We start from the raw sequence: 13419 nt of genomic DNA, 5'->3' as shown, positions 1-13419 counted from the left end.
TGAGGAGGTCATGCTCTTTGGCAACTGGCCCGACCGATCTTCCATCCCCTTCACCATCAAGCCTGACTTCTTGAAGGTGCTGGGGATCTGGTTTAGGGGGGAGCGGAGGCGTGTGACAAGAACTGTCTGGAGCGGATAGCCAAGGTGGGGAATAAACTGGAGCTGTGGAAGCAGCGTTCCCTCTCTATACGTGGAAAACATTTGGTTCCCAACAAAGTATGTAAAGTTGCTTGGCAAATAGTTTTTCATTTGTCCATTTAATTGATATCGGCACAGGTATTTGTTCGTTTCTGTGCACACTTGCAATCTGAATACCCTTCATTTAGAGGGGAAAAGCTGTTTATTTTATCGCGCATGGCCTGGTGGGTGATTTGCATACGAGGCCGGGCTGAGCCAATGGGAGCGCGGCGTTGCGGGCGGGGGAGGCGGTGATTGGCGGACTGGAGGGGGAGGGGCGCGAGGCATTGTGGGAGGAAGGGCGATATGCGCGGGGCATTGTGGGAGGGAGGTCGGGCGGGCGGGCGGGCGGCGCGAGGCATTGTGGGAGGGAGGTCGGGAGGGCGGGCGGGCGCGAGGCATTGTGGGAGGGAGGTCGGGAGGGCGGGCGGGCGCAGGGGCATTGTGGGAGGGAGGTCGGGCGGGCGGCGCGGGGCATTGTGGGAGGGAGGTCGGGCGGCGCGGGGCATTGTGGGAGGGAGGTCGGGCGGGCGGCGCGGGGCATTGTGGGAGGGAGGTCGGGCGTCCGCGCGGGGCATTGTGGGAGGGAGGTCGGGCGGGCGGCGCGGGGTATTGTGGGAGGGAGGTCGGGCGTCCGCGCGGGGCACTGTGGGAGGGAGGTCGGGCGTCCGCGCGGGGCACTGTGGGAGGGAGGGAGGGAGGCGATGGCGGATGCGGCGGAGCCGTGAGTATCTCACCGTCGTCTCACTGTCTCCCCCCTCAGGCCCTCTCTCCCCCTCCCCCCACTCCTCATAAACCACCTCATCACCCACCCCACACCCTCCCTCTCCTTCCCAGCCAGGGTGGGTGGGTGGGTTGGGGAACCGAGCAACCCGTTTAAAAAACCTTCTTTTATTCTCTCTTGTCCTTTTTTTCTAGGGAGAAGAAAAGAAGGAAAATAGAAGAGCACACAGACAAGTTAGTGTCGGATGAATGAAGTGTGTGTGTGTAGTGTGTGTGTAGGAAGTAACTGCAGACGCTGGTTATACACCAAACATAAGACACACACACACACAAAATGTATATTGTGTACATTGAGTATATTGTGTATACTCACACACAAAATGCTGGAGTAACATATACTCAGCCGGTCAGGCAGCATCTCTGGAGGAGAAGGAATGGTTGACGGGTGAGGTTATGTGGTCGAGACCCATCTTCAGGCTGGGAGTCAGGGGAGAGAGAGACTAGAGATGTGGACGGGCAAGGTTCGTAAAGGATGGATCAAAGCAGACAGTGAAATCAGAGAGATTTATGTGTAGGAAGGAACTGCAGATGCTGGTTTACACCGAAGATAGACACAAAATGCTGGAGTAACTCAGCGGGACAGGCAGCGTCGCCGGAGAAAAGGAATGTGTGACGTTTCAGGTCCAGACCCTTCCTCAGCTGAGTTACTCCAACTTTTGTGCCAATCATGGAATTTTTAGTTTAGAGATACAGCATGGAAACAGGTTCTTCTGCCCACCGAGTCCCCACTGCCCAGTGATTCCCACACACTAACACTATCCAACACACATTAGGGACAATTTACAATTTTCACCGAAGCCAATCAGCCTACAAACCCGCACATATTTGGGGTGTGGGAGGAAACCGGAGCACCCGGAGAAAACCCATGGGGAGAACGTACAAATTCCGTACAGACAGCACCTTTGGTCAGGAACCAACCCGGGTCTCTGGTGCATAGAAATGTAGAATGGTTCATTACTAGCTGAGATAAATATAGATAATAATATATAGACCATAATAGATAAATAGAAAGTTATATCTATCTATCTAAAGCATACTCCTGTGCACACATTTTTTTCAATTGGATGGATGGATGTGCAGGGTATGGGTCATGTGGAGGCAGAGGAGATTGTCGTTTTCACACCTTATCCTTCCATATCTGTAGTTTCCCTCTCCCCTGACTCAGTCTGAAGAAGGGTCTCAATGCGAAATGTCATCTATCCATGTTCTCCAGAGATGCTGCCTGACCTGCTTTGTTACTCTGGCATTTTGTGTCCATCTTCGGTGTAAACCAGCATCTTCAGTTCCCTCCTATACATATATAAAACACCATCTTGTTCAACATTTATTTGTTTTTGCAATTAAAAGGTAAAACATTGATGCTTTTATTTAGATGAGCACATGGATGAATGTGCAGGGTGTGGGTCATGTGCAGGGAGAGAGAGGTTAGTTTGTCTTGGATAAACACAAAGTGCAGGAGCAATGCAGCGAGTCAGGCAGCATCTCTGGAGAAACGTTTTATCTTGGCTCAGACACTGGGCCAAAAGTCCTGTTCCTGTGCTGTACTTTGTTATAGACACAAGGAAATGCAGATGCTAGTTTATGAGAAAAGTACCTGTGAAGAAACAGCGTGTGAACAGGTCAAACCTTTCATCAGATGCTATCTAGCTTGTTGAACATTACATCACTTTCTAAAATAGACACAAAGTGTTGGAGTAATTCAACGGGTGAGCCAGCAGCTCTGGAGAACATGGATAGGTGACGTTTTGGCACGGGATCATTCTTCAGACTTCAGATTGTGGGGTGGGGGGGGAAGAAAACGTTTCTATGTTCTATTGAATCATCCTGGCATTTGTTTATTAGCATGAAACAAATTGTCAACATAAACTCCCACTTCTGCATTTCTGCAAGTGCCGTTATTGTCTGCATGTAACCAGAAGAGCTATATTTCAACGAGCATGCGTCAGTGAGCATTTTCATGTCATTCTTAATAAACCCCACACAAAATGCTGGAGGAACTCGGCAGATCAGGCAGCATTTCTGTAGACTATGAATAGATGACGTTTTGGGTTGGGACCCTTCTTCACACTGAAGATGGGATCCTGACCCTAAACATCACCTATTCTTGGTCTCCAGTGATGACAAGCTGAGTTACTCTAGCACTTTGTGTTTAGTTTAGAAAGTGATGGAAATGTTCAACAAACCAGATAGCATCTGATGAAAGGTTTGACCTGAAATGTTAACACGCTCTCTCTTCACAGCTACTGCCCGACCTGCTAAGCATTTTTTAAATTTCGGATTTCCAGTGTGTGCAGTTCGTTGCTCCTTGATACTAAGTCCCTGATTTGCCCTTTCCTTTAATTAACTCTCTCTTCCCCCCCTACCCAGACATTAAATCACTGATTTATATTGTAGCACCATCTGTATTTTTGCTTTCTTTTGTTTCACTTCCCACTTTGCATCCATGTTAGGGGTAAGGGAGATTTAAAATGGGAAATTGGACAAATCAGTCCTTTTAACATTATCTGGTCAGGGGTGTTTGTTTCCATTCCATGTGAAGATCTTTGGGCCCATTTTCATTCTAGACGATGAGAACAAAAATGCTGGAAATATTCAGCAGGACAGGCAGTATCTATGGGAAGAGAAACGTAGTGTTTCAGGTCAAAGTCCCTTCGTCATTTTAGACAGATGATTTTGTTGAGATTGGTGAAAATATCCACTGGCAAATGCTTCAATTTCACGCTTTTGAGACCGAGCTTTAAACTATGGTACTGTTCAAATTTATTCATATCTGAATATCATTCAGTTTTTGTCTCTCAATTAGTGTCTATTAAACAAAAACAAGGTTATTTTTAATATTTCTCACATGATTGTGTTGTGAAAACTGAACTTCCAGTTCTGTATTATGTTCTGTGCAGAATGGCCGTTGATGGTGGATACGGGGACACTGGAGACTGGGAAGGTCGCTGGAATCACGTGAAGAAGTTCCTCGAGCGCTCAGGACCGTTCACGCACCCCGACTTTGAGCCGAGTACTGATGTGAGAAAAAGTTATTTTAAATCAAACTTTCTTGCTTTTGGATTGCAACCGTGCTTCTTTGTTTGTTTTTGATGCATGCTCTTGCTATCCTGTCTTAATGAGATACTAGTGAATCCCGCAGAATCGAACGAAATGTGAAAACAAAACTACCTCTGACTTGAAACCCAAAGCTTAATAATTGAAACACTGTTGGTTTCCTCTTTTATTGGTTTAATGGATCTAAATTATTGTGTGAAATCAATTTTATCTTTTGAACTTGTTTCTGACAATAGCCCTGTTTCTGTAATTTTATGGCAGGAGGCAAAGGTGGCTAGTCTGATTTGGTCAATTGCTTGTATTATTTTTTAATTGTAATTTGTGTGGCTCCATTCACTTTTTATCGGCAGGATCTTGTTCCATCATGATTTAGTTTTTGTGTCAGATTTTTTTTCATTATAAATGTGAACACCTATAATTATAATTATTTATTTACAATCAATCTGCTGACTGGTTTGCATGCAACAAAAGGTTTTCACTTATCTCGGTAACCGTGACAATAAACTAAACTCAAACTGAAGTATGGGACTTGCATAAGTGAACCGGTGTAGATGCAAGTAAAGGTTGATTCAAAAATGCCACAAATTGTCCTTTGAAGAGTGATTAGCTAACTAGATCTATGACCTGTCATAATTTGAAGAAAGAGATGTGATGTCATCGATTTAAGAAAAATTATTTTGTGACTTGAGAGAGGAGATGCAAATCAACCACCAGGCCAGACATTTCTCCTGGCTGGTGTATCCACAACTGAGAATCTTAAATCTCAAAATGAGGATCGGCTGTTCTGGAATGAAATTAAACTTATTCGTTAGATGGAGAATGAGACCTTAGAAACAAGAGGACTGTGAAGGGTTAATCGCAGACAATATTCAAGACAAAGCTAAATATTTATACTTCACTTTTTAGACTTTAGAGATACAGCGTGGAAACAAGCTCTTCGGCCCACCGAGTTCGTGCCGACCAGCGTTCACTCAGTACATTAGCATTATCCTACACACGAGGGACAATTTACAATTTTTTACAGAAGCCAATTAACTTACAAACCTAAACGTCTTTGGACTATGGGAGGAAACCGGAGCACCCGGAGAAATCCCAAGAGGTCACGGAGAACATCTAAACCCCATACAGACAGCATCTGTAGTCAGGATCGATCCCGGGTCTCTGGCGTTGTGAAGCAGCAACTCTACTGCTGCGCCACTGTGTATATTAAGGGATTAGGAATTAGGACTGGAAAGTTGTGCTAAGGAGATGGATTAGCAATGATTATTTTGAGTGGTGGGGCATGGTAAAGGGTGTAAAAGTTTTCGCATTCTTCCGATCTTATGTTCTTCAGAGGAAACATAGTAGGCAAAATTAAAAAAAAAAAGACCTAGCAGCTTTTGTGAGACTGAGGTGAAGTGGGGTCAGGTGAGGCTCACATGAAGGATAAGTGCCACCATATAATCCCACTGAGCTGATTGATGCATTACTTTCATGTAATCACCGTGTATATAAAACTGTCCCAGTGAAGTTGTCAAGCTGCATTTGCAGAAGCTTACCTTTAATAATCTTATGGGCCTCTGTTTTATGTCTTGGCTCCTTCTGAGAAATGTGCAAACTAACCCAATCGCTAGGAATTCTGAGTTCTCATGTTTATCTCTTTAATCATAAAATGTTAACTGTAAACTACATATTTTAAAATTATTCTAAATAACACCTAGTTCTCTGGTTCAGTATGTCTTCACTTATTCTCTGCATCAAGTGAAGACTAGGTCTTAACTTCCATTGAACAATATGACGTAAAATCAATATTTTCATTAATCGTTCAGATATACGTTATGAGTACAAAATATTCTGTAAACACAGCACATCTGCTTTGTCCTATTTCCTGTGCATACCCTCACCTGCTGTTCATACGATATACCTTTCATTCAACACTGATATATCTGAGACAAAATCATCTTAAATCCAATTGACGACATCCTCTTTGCTTTATAAAGACTTTTAAGCTCTTGTTATAATGGTTTTCATTTGCTTTTGGAAGGTATGGACAGACCTTAGAGATTTGCTTTTTTAAAAATATATATTGGAAGTGTACACAATTATTTCCCCTGTCCCCACTTACAGGCAGTTAGTTAACTGCCTGCATCTCCCTTTGAGGTGGCATAGTGATATAGAGGCGGCATAGTGGTGCAGTGGTGAAGCTGCTGCCTTACAGCGCCAGAGACCCAGGTTGGATCCTGACTACGGGTGCTGTCTGTACGGAGTTTGTACGTTTCCCTGTGACTGAATGGGTTTTCTCCTGGTGCCCCGGTTTCCTCCCACACTCCAAAGACGTACAAGAGTGCAGTGGCTTTGGTAAATTTGTAAATTGTCCCTAGTTTGTGGGATAGCGTTAGTGTACGGAGTGATCGCTGATCGGCGCGGACTTGTTGATCAGAAGGTTTCCGCACTGTATCTCTAAAGTCTAAAATAATTAAAACAGGTAGAGCCAAATTTAATCCTTTCCATTTCTCACACATGGGATTAAGGTCTGGATCTGATGCTAATGATGAAAGCCTCATCTGTTGGCTTTGTAAATCCAGTTAACTGAGGCAGCCTTCTGGCTGTAGATTACGTATAAACACCGTATGAAAATGAGCACCTACGGTCGATGATCAGAAAATATTATGAGAATAATGCATTGTGATTACTGTATCAAAATGAGATGACCAGGAAATATACTTCATTACTAATATATATCCTTGATAATCAATTTGTAGCTGGTGTTAACATTGGGGAAGTACTCTGATTCAGATGGTAAAATCTTGGTTATTCAAACTTGGAGCCAAGTGTTGCATATTCATTCCAATTGCCTATATTTCAAAATGATCAAAATCTTAGTTTGCATGATATGTAACTTGCGAATGCTTGTATAATCCCCCTATCTTCATACCAAATATCCTATAGCGGATCTTTGCTTCATACTGCTCCATTATGTATAGAAATTCCAACAATCTGAAGAGAGCTAAATACTTAACATTGTGGGTGGGTTGAAAACAGAAATAATTCCTTAAAAGATAACATGTTTGAAAACTATGAACAATAAGATGTATTCATTTTTGTATTAAATAATTAGTTTTGAGTGAATTTATTTATCAAGCCTGTTAATAAATAAATAATGCTAAAGATAGACATAAAATGTTGGAGTAACTCCGCTGGTCAGGCAGCATCTCTGGAGAAAAGGAATAGGTGATGTTTTGGGTCGAACCCCTTCCTTAGACTGAGAGTCAGGGGGAAGAGAAACTAGAGGTATGAAAAGGTTCAGAACAAATCAGAGCCAGCACCGATGACTAAGGAAAGGTGGAGCCTACAATGGTCCATTGTTGGCTGTGGTAGGGGTATATAGATGCAAACAGCGGAACTGGCAGGACGACCATAGTGGGGGAGAGGGAATGCAAGGGTTACTTGAAATCTGGGGGTCAAGGAAAGAGCGTTCACGTCGCGGCCCTGTTTCCACCAATCTTTCCACCGCTACGCACAAGAAGCGCAAGACGCCAAGAAGTGTGTTCAGCTCTGGCTGAACAATTTTTAATTTTGTGATGTGGATCGATAAGAAGACTTGAAATCTGAGTTACTCCACCATTTGGTGTCCATCTTCGGTGCAAAACAGCATTGGCAGTTCCTCCCTACATAGTAAGCAATGCTCTGTTTTCCATCTGATGTGGACTAAACCATGGTATTTCTCGTTTCAGTCACTCCAATTTCTGCTAGAGACCTGCAAGGTTCTAGTTATTGGTGCAGGAGGTTTAGGATGTGAGCTCCTTAAAAATCTGGTAATGTATTTCTTTTTAATTTTAAGTTTCCTTGTTATGTACTGAAATCATGTGGGGGTGCAATTTATGATTCCATACGAGCCCCATCAGAGTTTGACAATGGGTTTTATGATGCAAGAATTAATGGGCTTATCATGAGACCTGGATTAGAAATTTAGAGGCATGTTCCGATAATCTAAATACACAAATTGAAACGTATTTCACAGCATGGCAGCTGGGAATTTACATTTGATTAATTAGGTTAGCCTGGAACACAATTAGTATTAGCAGTGTGAGCATGGAACTACTGGGTTGTTATAGAATCACATCACATTTGTATTGATGTGCTAACGAGCATGAATTAATTCAATGTGTGCCTATATACAGTTGGTTTTGTAATTGTTCCAATTTCAAGGTCAGTTAGGTATGGGAAATAGATTGTTTCCACATTCCATGAAAGTATAACAAAAAAATGTATTAGTTATATAACATTCATTACATTGAAGAAAATCTCTTCACAAATGCAAAGAAAATAGAATAGAATATTCTATTGGCTATATTTAAGAGGGAGTTAGATGTGGCCCTTGTGGCTAAGGGGATCAGAGGGTATGGAGAGAAGGCAGGTACGGGATACTGAGTTGGATGATCAGCCATGATCATATTGAATGGCTGTGCAGGCTCGAAGGGCCGAATGGCCTCTACTCCTGCACCTTGTTTCTATGTTTCTAATAGAATGCCCTTTATTGTCATTCAAACAGCTTGGTTTGAACGAAATAGCATTTCTACAGACATTACAAAAAAAAACAAGACCCACACTTAACACAATTTACACAAACATCCATCACAGTGAATCTCCCAACAGCTCCTCACTGTGATGGAAGGTGAAAGTCTTATCTCTTCCCTTTGTTCTTCTCCCGCGGTCCAGCAGTCCAACTGCAATGTCAATATTTAAATTGCTCGTCAGGTAGCTGGATCCTGAATTAATGAGTTCTTTCCAATCTGTCCCGTTCTCGTCGCACCCTTTTATCTATTATGGAAATTATAGTTTAACAAACTAAGCTCTATTTTGCATTTTTGCTAAATAAATCCTTACATACTGCATGTCCTTTGAATTACCATGGACTGTTTGAAAGTTTTAGGACCGTCTGCCAGACATTTTGTCGTGGAATTTCAACAACCAAATCAGAGTTCACAGGTTTCTAATAGAAAATATGTTTTGAACCCATGTATTCTTTCTGCAGGCACTGATGGGCTTCAGACAAATTGATGTCATTGATATGGATACAATAGATGTTTCTAATCTGAACAGACAATTTTTATTTCGGTGAGCGATTACATAAGGTTGGATTTTACAATTTAAGTCACGAGGATTGCAATTTGGATGAAAATATGCTACATCTATAAATATCTGCAGTTGTTTTCATTTAGAAAGCTTGTAAAATTATTAGTATCGGTGTTTATTAGTTTTATACATGCAGCATCTTTAGTATTCCTCAAAATATACTTGAACTAAAGGTTTCAAAGGTCTTTTATTGTCACGTGTACCAATTAAGGTACAGTGATATTCAAATTACCATACAGCCATACTAAAAAAAAAGCAGCAAGACACACAACTACATAAAACTTAACATAAACATCCACCACAGTGGATTCCCTACATTCTTCACTGTGATGGAAGGCAATAAAGTCCAATCTTCTTCCCTCTTTATTCTCCCACGTTCGGGGCAGTCGAACCATCTGTCGGGGTGATCGAAGCTCCTGCAGCTGGCAGTCGCCAGTGTCGGGGCGATCGTAACTCCCGCGATCGGGGCGGCTGAAGCTCCTGTGACTTTGAGCTCCCGAAGTCAGTTTCTAACCAGGGGCCGTGAGCTCCACAATGTTAAAGTCCGCAGGCTCCCGTGGTTGGAGCTCCGAGGTCGATCCCCGACAGAGATCACCCGCTCCGCGATGTTAAGTCCTGCGTTGGAGCTCCCAAATCGATCTCCAGCAGGAGGCTGCCAACTCCTCGATGGATGTTAATGTGAATTGAATTGTGTTGGTGTGTGTCTTGGTTCTTTGTTTGTATGGCTGCAGAAACCAAATTTCGTTTGAACCTCATGTGAGGTTCAAATGACAAATAAAAGGTATTGTATTGTATTGTATTGTTAGGCCTCAGTGCGGACGGAGATTCGATACGGAAAGAAATCGCATCTCCATTGAGGTAAGAGATTAAAAAAAGATTCCCCCAAACCCCCCCTCCCCACACCCACCACAAAACACAAAGTTAAAGAACTAAAACATACATTTAACACATACTATTAAAACAACAAAGAAGGAAGGGACAGACAGGCTGTTGGCAAGGCAGCCATTGCTAGCGCCACCCGGTGGTTGTTTATTTTATTGTTTTGTGAGTTAAACATGTAAATATATAAATGTCAAGATTTAAAAGCTCAAATTTTAATAATTTAATGCTAAAATATGTTACTCTTTTGCATCTTATTTCAATGGTTAGTGCTTTGATTGCCAAAAGCTGTGGAACACAAACTCTTTCTCATAATCCACCCTTCCACCTTCTCCACTCCAAGGAAAGCAAACCCATTCTATCCAATCTCTCCCAATTATTGAAACACTCCATTCCAGGTAAATGTCTGCACCCTCCCCAGAGCATTCGTGAGACTCCTCATTGTGGTGACCAAATGTGTGCGCAATACTTTGGCTAAGGTCTAACCAGAGTTTTATGAAGTCCACTTATATTTTATGTTCTGCCTCATGAAAGCAGCACGCCATTTTCCTCAGCTACCACTTCATTTAACTGTGCTGTCACATTTAGCAATTCACAAACTTGTACACCAAGGACCCTCTGTTCCTCGGTACTCCTGACATTCATAGTGCTTGTCTAACCCTATTAGACCTCCCAAAATGCATCTTCCTGTTACTTAGAATAAACTTAGTAAAATAATAAATACTAATCTTCTTTTACTCAAAAAGCCCACACTGAGATCCGCTGTCTAGATTATATTCAATTCAACTTTAATGTCATTGCACAAATACTGAGTATCGGTACAACGAAATGCAGTTTTGCGTCAGTCCGTAGTAGTGCAATATAGAAATTTAAAAAAAAAAAGAGGATACAGAATAATAAAAAATACAGAATAATTAAACAATGGGGACGGAGGGATCGGAGGAATCTATCGGCGGGACTCCGAGTTCAGCAATGCGACGGTATGATTGTAGAAGCTGTTCCTCATCCTACTGGTACGAGACCTGAGGCTCCTGTACCGCCTCCCTGATGGGAGGAGGGCAAACAGCCCATGGTTGGGGTGGGAGGGGTCTTTAATGATCTTCCCAGCCCGTTTCAGACACTGTTTTCGGTGGAGGGCATCCATGGCAGGGAGCTGGGCACCGATGATGTGCTGCGCGGTTTTCACCACCCGTTGTAGTGCCTTCCTGTCCGCAACAGTGCAGCTGCTGTACCATACCGTGAAGCAGGCGGTCAGGATGCTCTCGATGGTACACCGGTAGAAGTTGGTCAGGATCTGGGGGGACAGGTGGGCTTTCTTGAGCCTCCTCAGGAAGTAAAGGCGCTGCTGTGCCTTTTTGATCAGCTTGGAGGTGTTGAGGGACCAGGACAAATCCTCCGAGATGTGTACACCCGAATGCCCCAGATGTGATCCCTTTGATGCCCCTAATTTTACTCTCTGCTTTCCCCTGCAGCCATTCTCCTGTCCATACCAATGTAGTACTTCCTACACTATGACATTTAATTTTCCACGATAAAATGCCTGAGGTGCATGTGCTAATCTTCTACAGTAGTGAAAATTCAACTGACTTCAGTCTTGAATGTAAAATTTGCTTCAAAGATATTCATGAAAATGGTCCAACTAATTGATTTTTGTTTAACAGACCAAAGGATGTAGGAAGGCCAAAAGCAGAAATTGCCGCTGAATTCATTAACGGTCGAATACCTGGTTGCAATGTGATTCCGTATCCTTTGGGGACATTTATTGTAGCAATAAATTGATTTATATCTGAAAATGGTATTAGCATTTCACAGGATGACTATAATGAAAACTAGCTTGCCTTCAAGTGCACATTTGCAGAGTTAGCTAATTGATTTCTCTGAGTCTTGGTCCCTATTATGGATTTATGTTTCCTCACTAGGTTTTCCGGATACTTAGTGCTATTTGTTTGGTGCTAAGATCATCACACTTGAATGTAAGGCCTTGGAGAGGTCCTTAAAATATAGTTATAGGCTTATAATCTGGTCACTTTTACATTAGAATGTCAGTAAATTCAGATTTGTCTCAAGACAAATGTAACTCTTCATCGGCTTCAATCCACAGCCCGGGGGGGGGGGGGGGTGAAAGGCGGCTGGGCCACGTAACTCGCAGCTTGTGGAAAACAGTGCCCAGCAGGCTGCTCGCGCAGCTAGCCGCAAGGAGCAGAGGCATTGTGACGTCATCCAGCTCGCATCAGCACGTTAGATTTAAAAAAGATGTTAGATTGGTGAACAATTTTAGTTAAAAAAACTCGGGAAATAATGAATCAAATTTTCAGATGATGGGATTTTTGAAATCATGAGGTAAATCTCTACCGGAATATGTAAAAAGTGGAAGGTGTGTCTGTTTAGGTGTAATGAAGACTGGCCCAAAATTCCAATGGCAAAAAGGCTGCTTATATTTTCAGATCCTTGGGAAATTGCGACACTTAATTATACGCAATATATTAAGTAAAAAGCAATTGCATTTTAATGAAAACATTCATTCTGTCATAAAAAGGATGTGACAAATTCAACCTTTGTCTTAGATAAAAGGTCATTGTTGTCCATCTGAATACACATGCTTTATCCAAAAACATGCAGTTGATCCAGACTCTTTGTGACCTTGGTGTTATATGAGATTCTGAGATGTGTTTCCAACCATATGCACATTGTCATCATGGATACTCTGCCCATCGTTGCAGCATTTGCAAACCTGGTTCATTTGCTGAAGCGCTCAACCCATATCTTTAGCCATTCTAAGGCATGACTGTTTCATTGCCCTTCTGGGCCACTCCCAAACTTCCACCCTACATCTGCCCATCCATGATACTGCTGCCTACATTTCAACTTGCACCAAGTCTCATTCCCCTGTCATCTTTGTGCTTGCTGACCAGTACTACCTCCTTATTCATTAGCATTTAATTTCATTAAGTTTTCATTTATTTCTTATTTAGCTAATTGATTATGATGATAGACAGAAGATACTGCCGACTCTGAGATCTAGAGCAAAACGCAAAGTGCTGGAGGAACTCAGCACTTTGGGGGTGGCACAGTGGTGTAGTGGTAGAGTTGCTGCCTGACAGTGCCAGGGACCCGGGTTCGATTCTGACTAGGGGTGCTGTTTGTACGTTTTCCCAGTGATTGCGTGAATTTTCGGCAGGGGCTCCGGTTTCCTCCCGCACTCCAAAGATATACAGGTTTGTAGGTAAATTGTAAATTGTCCCTAGTGTGTAGGATAGTGCTAGTGTACAGGGTGATTGCTGGTCGGCACGGACACGGTGGGCTGAATGGGCCTGTTTCTGCACTGTATCTCCAAGGTCTAGGTTACAGGCTAGGTTAAATCTAACATAGCTGAGTTCATAGAGAGTTTCAGGCTTGCAATAACAACGTTAT

At 42.7% G+C, this 13419-nt stretch overlaps 1 protein-coding gene across 2 annotated transcripts in view; it reads left to right on the top strand.

Moving 5' to 3' along the window:
- Positions 1-856: 856 nt before the first annotated feature.
- The window catches only part of uba3 (ubiquitin like modifier activating enzyme 3), a 35034-nt gene continuing 22471 nt past the window's right edge, over positions 857-13419 (top strand). Inside the window, exons 1-6 of one of the 2 annotated variants that reach the window (XM_033036686.1) lie at positions 857-901; positions 1096-1134; positions 3858-3978; positions 7728-7808; positions 9029-9111; positions 11670-11750. In XM_033036686.1, coding sequence (XP_032892577.1) covers positions 882-901; positions 1096-1134; positions 3858-3978; positions 7728-7808; positions 9029-9111; positions 11670-11750 — 425 coding nt within the window. In that variant the 5' untranslated portion in view covers positions 857-881. The remainder of the gene's footprint in view (positions 902-1095; positions 1135-3857; positions 3979-7727; positions 7809-9028; positions 9112-11669; positions 11751-13419) is intronic. The other variant, XM_033036687.1, reaches the window with a different exon arrangement.

The sequence above is a fragment of the Amblyraja radiata genome, chromosome 18, assembly GCF_010909765.2.
Source record: "Amblyraja radiata isolate CabotCenter1 chromosome 18, sAmbRad1.1.pri, whole genome shotgun sequence".
In the NCBI taxonomy this organism is placed as follows: domain Eukaryota; kingdom Metazoa; phylum Chordata; class Chondrichthyes; order Rajiformes; family Rajidae; genus Amblyraja; species Amblyraja radiata.
The sequence above is the reverse complement of the archived record's forward strand: the minus strand, read 5'-3'. Positions and strand labels throughout refer to the sequence as shown.